The sequence below is a fragment of the Apis mellifera genome, linkage group LG5 (assembly GCF_003254395.2).
Source record: "Apis mellifera strain DH4 linkage group LG5, Amel_HAv3.1, whole genome shotgun sequence".
Taxonomy (NCBI): Eukaryota; Metazoa; Arthropoda; class Insecta; order Hymenoptera; family Apidae; genus Apis; species Apis mellifera.
The window spans coordinates 4,736,937-4,746,969 of record NC_037642.1 but is presented as its reverse complement, the minus strand read 5'-3'; the positions used below and the strand labels follow the sequence as shown (position 1 = coordinate 4,746,969).

The window sequence follows — 10,033 nt, the reverse complement described above, 5'->3', positions numbered from 1 at the left end:
ATATAACTGAACTTCAAAAAATATATAGTAAATTTTTATAACATAAAAAATTATACATTTCAAAATAATTTATAATTTTTTTAATATAAAATTTATATAATTAAATAATTTTAAAATATATTTATAAATTTATATATAATATATTATTACAAAAAAACATAGAAAGGTTTTGTATTCGTCTGCTTAAAATAAAAAACGATTAAATAATATTTTAAATATTTATTAAAAAATAATGAATAAACGCTGCGTTTAATTTACCAAATATATAAAATTTTCCAAAGTTTCTCTTTACAATTTTTATGTAATAAAAAATTTAGACTGAGCATCTTACAAATCTCAACAATCTTTGTGTTTTTTCTTGTTATTGTGCGAGATACTACAACGATACGTTTGGACAGTCCTAGGGATAAATAAATTCGTAATTGACATAATCATTTTGCCATTCTGAAGCCTGCTCAGATTTAGATATGTAAAGAGAATGTACCGAACAGTAGTCACATAAGGATCATTTAGTTAACGAATTAAAGAGTACCTATATTGTTTCATAGGTATCCGGAGAAATTTGAGCCTAATTTTATTTAACTTTAAATTTAGGTATATCCAAATAACAAGTAATCTTTAGTTTAGCAGTCTTTACACACATTCCTCTGTTTGTGAAATTGACAACAAAAGCTAACAATAATGATAACACATTATGCAAGTACATGAAGGTTAAAAAGTGGAGCCTCATGAGTGTAGTCAAAAATAATAAGGCTAGCTTTCTTCTAAAGTAATTTTCTTTTTTGCTTATTAGTAAAAGTATGAAACTTTTTATTCACTATGATTAATACATGTAACGTTAAAACATTTCTTTTCTCTGTTTAAGTAAAAATACGCCAACAGATGAAATACACGATCGATAAATTTTCTTTTTTTTTAGAGCGCCTGCAAACGTTACGTTTACATTCATGTTTTTTTATAGCAATGGGATAGATGTTATTTAGGTCCATAGCGAAAATAAATAAAAGAAAATCTTCTTAAGCTAGATAGCAGATTAGTTTTGTATTGTATACTTGTTAACTAGCCAGTGCATTTTGTATATATCCTGACTCTCTCATTAACCTTCCTGTCTATTTAGCACACTTTGCCACGCATTCTAAGGCATGAACTTTCTAGTGAGCTGGATAAAAGAGAGCATAGACCAGTGTGCCAGGTACTTTATGTGTTAACATTTTTCACTGTTGTAGCTAGATACAATATAATATTAGAAAGTATATTACTATTGTATTTAAAAAACTGTTCTTCCCTGCTCTTGATCTTATATTAAGATCCTTATTCCTCAGACCATAACTATAAAATTGTTTGCAAAACGTTTTGTATTAGAAAGCAAAAAATAAATTGAACTTCTTGAGTGGCTATGTCTGCATATACTAAATAATAAGTTAAGCCATCACACAAATAACTCTTGATTTTTTTCTTAGAGTAAGTAGTTTGTTTATATAAAGATTATTAACAATATTTGATATTTCTTTGATTATTTTTATTGTAAAAACATTTAATAAAAGAACAAACAATCGATAATTATTAACATAATAAAAATATACAAAAAGTATTATCATAAATTTAAATAATTAAGTTTTAAAGATATGAAACTTCAAATACTTATAGTATAATATTTCGATAATAAAGTTTCACTGTTATTCGCGGATGGCTTAATCAGGATTCTGATATTACAACACATGTATACTTATTTGTATAGAACGTAGATTATAAATTTGTTTACTATGATCCACGTTTATACAAAACCCTACACGCACACCCATACTGTGCCAAGTTAGGGAGCCATTTGTATGCACATCTGATACCACACTGGCTAAAGCACATGTCGTTATTTGTTACTTCAATCAATGTTTAATTTTACCACTTGTCATATTTTTACTCATTACATTTCCACCTTATATCATTAGGTTCATTCTATCATACATCCATCAACCTGTCATTGCATGCTGTATTGGTTGTACATATTCAGATAGTAAACTAACATAACATATTAAATCAAAAATTTTGTAACCCTATGGTAATATAATTATTAAACAATAGAATATACTCTTGCAATTAACTTAACTTCCATAAGTTGTTTTATGACACTGAACACTATAATTGAACAAAGTGCTTGTTTTACTTTCAAAATAGAAACTTATTGCCTAAGAGACATTACTATAAAAAGAAGCTATGCAAAAGTGCACATTTGTACACGTAATACAAAATAAACTATCGTGACAATTAATTTATGCTTTATCTTACATACGCGTTCTTAAAAAAAGTAGTAAAGAATGTACGTGTATAACTCTAAGAGAATATAATTCTAAAAAATAATGTACCATAGGGATACATATTTTCGAGCTCCTCATATAATAATAATTTGAATATTTTTAGCATATGAGTAATAATACAAAACGATACAAAATTCTAACGAGTGTTTTTTGTTTAACTATGAATTCGAATTTAAGTGATAAAGATCTAATGAAAAGTTTATAAAAGGGTACCGATGTACATATCCAGGCACATGTACCCATTTTGTATCTGTATAATTTTGTTTTTCCAACAATCAAATTTAATACTCTTTGACATTTTGAATATTTATCCCTGTATACAAAACTAAAGTCGTTTAGCACATTTTAGCACTAAATTTAGAATACACAATTTTTATTAGTCTTTCTCCCTGTAGAACACAATGTTCATTCCTAAATGTCGTTTTTTAGTTATCACAAATTATTGTTCCTCGTATTTATTATTGTTTGAAACATTAACGGAGCTCAGATGCTTTCAATATTTTATATCAATGCAATTATAACTTTTTAATTACACATTCACGATGCCCGAACATTGGGTCGCACTGGAAACAGGCTGTTTTTTCGGTAACTTTTCTTTGTTGGTATAAGCTTTCATATCAAAGTAAACCACTTTCTACCCATGAGGTCATTAAAAAAAAATATATATACCAATCGGGTTTGTGAACATTATTCTGTAAGGTAAAGAGCAGGACTATGGATTTGGAGGAGGTGTAGTTGGTGTTGTATGCGAAGAAGGTGATGCACTGGCAACCATTGTTGGACTGGCTGGCTGTTGTAATGGCAGGAACGCTGATCCCAAGCTAGGTTTTAACTGGAATGCTACACACGGCTTTGGGCAATAGTCTAATTTGCTCAAGTCTATCATGGGTCGCCTATACATACAAATATAATTGTTTCAATAATGTTAAAATATTTACATCTCTGAATAAAAAAAATAATCTTAGATATTATTAAATTAATTTTAGATATAGTAAATTTCAATTTAAACGAATTAAAATTATTATTATTTTTTTTAATAATACGAATTATATGCGACTTTTAAATGAAATATGTACAATTTAATAAAAAATACATAACAGATAAAATTTTTACATACATTACTACAAAATAATAAATTGCATATATTAATTATGCTAACTCAAAAAGAAAACAATAAAATTACCTGGCATCCTCTACAAATTTGAGATTGACTTTCTCACAGCCATCAGGTGGTTCTCTTGCAAGGAACCTATTAATGTGAGGAGAGGTGCCAAGACGTCCTTCTCTATCTTGTTCAGGAGTTGAACCACGACTTCCACCTTTAAGATAAATTACAGTATCAGAATTAATAGTCATATAAAATTAATGCATAAATATATTGCATATATCAATTGAAAAGCAAATACATCTTTAATTCATGCTTTTAATAACATAAATATGGTTATGTTATATGATTTATATATTTAAAAATTCATTCATATAAAAAAATAAAAAATATAAATATGATAATTTTATACACTAGACAAAATTAATTTTATTTTATTCGAATAATATATAATATATATATATATAAATATAAATATATATTATATATATTATATAAATATATAGAATATATAAACAGATTTGAAAGTTATTAGATGTTTTATATTATTTATATAATACTTGAATATATTATTAATTTAGAATTCTTTACATAAAAATTATGAATTAAACAAATTGCTATAAATCTTAACTTAATAAATTTCTTTTTTATCATGCAATTATATACTTAATCTTATTATTTTTATATCTGTATAAATGTAAATTTATTTTTTAATAATAATTTAAATAAAAATAGTTACAAATATTAAATTAAAATATATATGATGAGAAATACCTATAAAAAAAAAAGTATTGCATGTGCATGCAAACATCAATAAAAGAATATAACAAATATATTTTAATTTATTAAAAATAAATTTGTTACTATATAATATTATATTGTAAATATTTGATTTAATATTATTCTGTGAAAATATATTAAAATTTTAATAAATATAAAATATAATGAATTGTTTAAAAATTTTTAAATTAAAAAATAATCTCAATTTTTTTATTAATTTTCATATTTTTTATAAAATATTAAAAATTTTATATTTAAGAAAAATAATTCATGCACATATTTTAGATTAATGTGCGTGTGTATGTGTGGTATGTGTGGTGTATGTGGTGTATGTGTGTGCGCGCGTATGTAAGTATGTGTGCGTGTGTACATATATGTATATATATAGGTATATGATAAAATAATAAAAAATTTATAGATAGATATATAAAATTCTATTAACTATATGTATATGAACATTTAAAAAGATAAAAAAAAAATAAAAAATAAAAATAAAAAAGAAAAAACAAATATATTTGATTAAAAGGGATTTCATGAAAAATAAAAAGAATATTTCCGCAAATATGCGCCAACCTTGTAAGAGATCGCTAGGCGGACGGGACGCATCCATAAGACCAGGAATCAGCGGAGACTCAGAATTCCTAGATGGAGGGCCTGTCTCAACAGGCACACACCATAGTTAGTCTGTTATTTATAGTGTTACCAGTAACCAGAAATACTTCACACGCATATATTTATATACTCTTATTAAAAAAATAAAAATAGATAAAATATTTTTATATTTTTCAAAGTACAAAAAAAAAAACTACTTGAATTATAAATACTAATAATAAATGTTGCATATAATTATTAATTTGATAGTGTTAATATTTGGATTAGGTTTTCATAATTTTTCAACATAAAACTTATATAATTTGCGTATTTTCTAAAAACATTAACAACTACTTTATAATCTAAATACTATTAAATAATATAAACTATATTAAATAATATAGTAAAATATAAACTTACCTGAAGAATAAGAACTGGAGGGAAGGTCAGTAGCTGGTGTTTGTGTGTTCACGCTACGAGTAGCCCTCAATAAATCTGCTAATGGTGCACGATGACCTTCCGGTGTAATTTGCTCACGATATCGTGCATACTACAAGAATAAGTATATATTTAAATTAAAATCAATTTTTAATATTTGACTTCATTGAATTTTACTTCAAAATTATTTTAAATATATTATTTTATTCATCATATATCAAAATTATAATAAATATAAATAAATACATACTTTATCTTCCACTGGATGATCAGGATCACTAGGGTTAGTTGTGGATTTGAGAACTAATCCTTCAATTTCTTGATTTAATCCTTCAATAGAAGAACGCATTGGAGGCCTCATTGGTTTCACAGGGATATTCATAGGACTTGCCTTTGTACTCAAACCAAATTGATTGTCTGGTACAATAATAAAACTAACATGTCAATCAATTCTAGAAACAAAAAGATTTCTTATATGAGTCCCTATTCCTAATTGAACTCACGTATAGACGTTTGTGAAGCAATACTGGGTAAAACTGTATGATCTGCAGGAAAAGCTGGCGGTGGTCCACCTGGCATTATAAGTCCAAATACTGCTGTTCGTTCTCTACTGCTGGTGCCTTCCTTATTTGTACGTTGTAACCTATATTATATATCTTTTTTTATTCAAATAAATATATAAATATCATAATAATATGTTGCATGGAAGAAACTATATTTTAAATCTATTAATCATCTTATAATATAATATGTTTCATTATCATTTAAAAAATAAAAACAAAATAAATTTAATAATATACATACCGGTGCCTAAAATACTTTTCCAATTTTTCATCAGTAGTTGTTTGTTCTGTAGGATGACGTGTGTGTAATTTTCTTGGTTCATTAGACCATTCTTCTGTCTATAAAAAAATAACTTCATTAATTCTTATAGTATAGTGATATAAAAGATATGAAATATTATAATATTGGATAATAAAATATATCATAATAAAATAAATGCCAATATAATAAATTTTTTATAAAAATAAAAACATTAAATATAATTAAATAAATATTTGAAATAAAGTTTACCTGTGTAGATTTATCAACCAAAAGAAGACTGGAATGAATATAATATGAATCACGAGGCCATTGTCCTTTCAAATAGATTGTATCTAATGATGCTGTCCTTCGAATATTTTGGTTTCCACTTAAACTTTCGCTGCATCTTCCACTTAATGTTTTTGATTTTGCTGTGTATGATAAAAATTTTAAATAAACATAATTCTTATGAAAGATGTAATAATTATTACAGAAAATTAAATAAAAAATGTATTGTTATTGTGTATAAGTAAATTAAAATTGGATTATGTAAACCAGAACCGAACCATGAAAAATATATTCGGTTGCTGGATAAAATAAATAAGATTTAAATAAAAATTGATATAAAATAAATTAATAGGATAAAGAAGGAAATAATGAATTTTTTAACTGTTTATTGTGGAACCGATCTAAAATTTTATATTCGGTTACCGAATTATTTATTTTAGTAATTATAAATTTATAATTAAAGAAATCAGAAAAAGATTAGTTTATTTTTTATGACATATTAAAATATTGTATATATATATATAATTTATTATATATATTATTATATATTACATATTACATTTATCATTTATCATTTTTTGTTTAATCCACTGATATATAATATTATTTATTAAATATAATGAAAGCAATGCATAATTACATTTATAATAAGTAAATTGTTTTAAAACTGCAAATTAATATAAATTTAACGTGCTTAACTAATAAATTTATTAAATAACATACAAAATATTTAAAAATTATATAGATTTAGGAAAATCTAATATATCACAAAACTTAAAATACATATAACATTTTTTATTTGATATCTTAGCTATAATATTTACAATCAATTATATATATGACATGTATAATATAAACAAATTATATGGAATCTTATAAAAATAACATTTAAAATGTTTACAAACGACAAAAATTACGATAAACTTGCAAATATAAAATCGTTTAAAAATTTATGCATATATAATACACAATAAACATTTATAGTTGGTTGTATTCTGACATTGAAAAAAGGAAATAGGAATAAATAATAGTCCTTAATCGAGGATTCAATCGGAGGATATGAAAAAAATTAAAATGACAGACACAACAAAGTGTAGCGAAAGATAACAGTGTATAGTAAGTACGTGACATGTAGAATAGTGAACGTAAATACCTTTGTAAGAGAGGGAACCGGGGCTTCGTTGTCCAGAGGAAGAAGTCTCCGGCGAGATGCGGGCCCGCCACGCACTCACATTTGTTGGCGATACGGTGGGACTGTTGCTATTACTCTTCCTGAGACTGCTGCCCTGCCGGCCTTGTCTTAGCAGCGAGCTTACGGGTAGAGTCGCGCGCATTGGGCCTTGCTTCGATGTCGAGCATGGCGAGGATTTTCGCATTCGCTGTGATCCCGACATTTTGTCATATAGGCAGGTGGCACTCGGGCCTTTGATGCTGGTGCGTTTGGTACACTGTTTCAAATATGTTGTACTAAGGACGGGGCGCCGCGGGCACCGTTCAGGGCACGAGGCCTCCGAGCACCCGCGACTTTGTCGCGCACACGCGGCGACAGCAGCGGTGGTGCCGACAGCAGCGAGGACAGATTTCAGAATCGTTTATAATATTTGCCTTCTCGGTGGCGGACGAGATCTCATCAACGATAATGGTAGCAACGACGATAACGGCGCGACGAATTCACCAGCAACTACGACGAGAACGTTGGTAGCGGCGGCGCGACGACAATGCCCTACGCGTCTTGTCATTTGCAATGTTCTGCTGCTGCCTCGGCACGCACGTCACGTGATCGTCCGTCCCGGCTGGTCATTGGTGCAACGTTAGCCCGTGGAGCGTCGTACTACGCTCAGCCGTGGGGGCCGCGTTCCATTCACTACCACCGTAGCACCGTACCTAGCGTCCTATCGTTTTCTCACTCTCTCGTTCTCTAATTTTCTCTCTCGTCTTCGCGCTTGTGCAGTGGCCCTCAAATTCGCCCTTTCTCAATTCCTTTGATGTCTTGTCGAAAATGTTATTTAACGGTTGTTCTTGATATTCGTGAATTATTAGTTTTCTTATAAACGTCACTTAGCTATTAATTTTATATTGAAGGTTATACGAATCATTTTAAACACATTTTTTAGCACAAAATCACATTTCAATCGAAAGGATGTTTTGGTGTTCGTGTACGACGTGCGCAACTCTGCTTATATACACCTGCACGACACACGTATAGACCAGTATGTAGCGTCTTACGTTTCACGTTATGTACGTAATGGAGGAGCACAAGCCGATGAATAGCGTGTGTGAATAACTTTCGTGTACGGAGCACGTACTAGCACAAGCGTAGTATCCGAGCTTACGTTTTTCAGCTACGGCGCGTGCACGCTACATTCATTCGATACTCTCGCTAGGAAAAATCTCGAGATAATCGTTTCAATTTACTACTATCGAACCGATATTTACGCGCGAGATTGATTTCGATGTTATTGATAATTCTAAATTCTTATAATTTTTTTAATTAAAATTATTATTTCAATTACTTGTATTATATTTATCATATAAAATGATTTATTGAATAATAATTGAATAAATCAAAATTTTGTTTATTTTAAATGATTTATATTTTTTTATAAATATTAACGAAGCTATTCTTAATATTTAATAATTCAGGATAATAAAATTTATTTTTTATAAATTAAGTTCATATATTTATTTACAATATTGTACATTATACTATGTTTTTTTATTACATATTTTTTTTTAAGTGTTACTATTGATAACATATGACTAGATTAAATAATATCAAATTTAAAATATTGAAAAATCAGTCAAAACTTTTAATATGTTAGTAAATATATATATAAAGTTAATATTTTGATGAAATATAAAATTTTTGTTTCAATTAAATATGAAAATAAAACTAAAGCAAATTCTAAAAACATTGATTTATGTATGACATGTTATATATAAAAAAACTATAAAATAATGATATATAATTTAAAAAAATATAAAATTATGATGTTGAAAGCATATTAAGTCACTTGTCATATGTTGTCAGCATAAAAATATTAAAATTAATGACACAATTTTATATTATATATTTGCATGGAAATTTGTTTAATAAAGGCACTGCCATGCTTGTTACTAAAAACTAATGACATAATATACTTATAATTAATTATAATTTCAAAATACTTATAATTTTTATATATGCATATACACATATATATATGTATATGCATACAATATTTGTAAATAATGTTGAATTATTTTGCAAAATAATTTACAGAAAATACTGTATATCAATTCCAAAAATAATTATTTAAAATTATAATATCTTACAATTTTTAGAGAAAAAATTTTTTCTATTATATTAGTAATATATTAATATTTATAAAGACAAAAACATACATATAATTATTTAAATAATAATAATAAAAAAGTAAAAATATATTTATGTATGCATTAATTATTGAATGTTATATATTTTTTCTTAGTATTATTAATAAATGAAATTATATTTATTAATGAATGAAAAACATAAATATAATAACTAAATTCATAAATTTAAAATAATGAAATATTATATATAGTATATATAATATAACAATATTATTCTTATTTATAGAAGTTTGTTTCTTAATTATTAGAAACATATTTTTAATTATTAGAAACAATTGAACACAACTGACATGTATTTTATATGTCAGTCCATTTAAATTTACATTTATTAATTATCAAT

General features: G+C 26.5%; 1 protein-coding gene across 2 annotated transcripts; it reads right to left on the bottom strand.

The window, feature by feature from the left end:
* Nucleotides 1–1,870: 1,870 nt before the first annotated feature.
* LOC724924 (protein FAM117B) lies at nucleotides 1,871–8,895 on the bottom strand. Of its 2 annotated transcripts, XM_003249751.4 has the most exons (9): nucleotides 7,472–8,895; nucleotides 6,301–6,461; nucleotides 6,031–6,128; nucleotides 5,730–5,869; nucleotides 5,477–5,643; nucleotides 5,209–5,338; nucleotides 4,771–4,851; nucleotides 3,496–3,631; nucleotides 1,871–3,205 (listed from the first exon to the last, which is right to left on the bottom strand). In XM_003249751.4, the coding sequence occupies exons 1-9, from the start codon at nucleotides 7,710–7,712 to the stop codon at nucleotides 3,025–3,027; spliced, it is 1,335 nt and encodes a 444-aa protein (XP_003249799.2). In that variant the 5' UTR covers nucleotides 7,713–8,895; the 3' UTR covers nucleotides 1,871–3,024. The 2 variants fall into 2 exon arrangements, with proteins under 2 accessions (XP_003249799.2, XP_001120824.3); XM_001120824.5 differs by lacking the exon at nucleotides 4,771–4,851.
* Nucleotides 8,896–10,033: the final 1,138 nt, after the last annotated feature.

Excerpts from the sequence above, each read along its gene's own strand:
- LOC724924 (XM_003249751.4), bottom strand. The coding sequence starts at position 7,712 with ATGTCGGGATCACAGCGAATGCGAAAATCCTCGCCATGCTCGACATCG. Across the intron at positions 5,870-6,030 it reads GAAAAGTATTTTAGGCACCG|GTTACAACGTACAAATAAGG; the intron begins GTATGTATATTA and ends TATATAATATAG. Across the intron at positions 3,632-4,770 it reads GCCTAGCGATCTCTTACAAG|GTGGAAGTCGTGGTTCAACT; the intron begins GTTGGCGCATAT and ends TTTATCTTAAAG.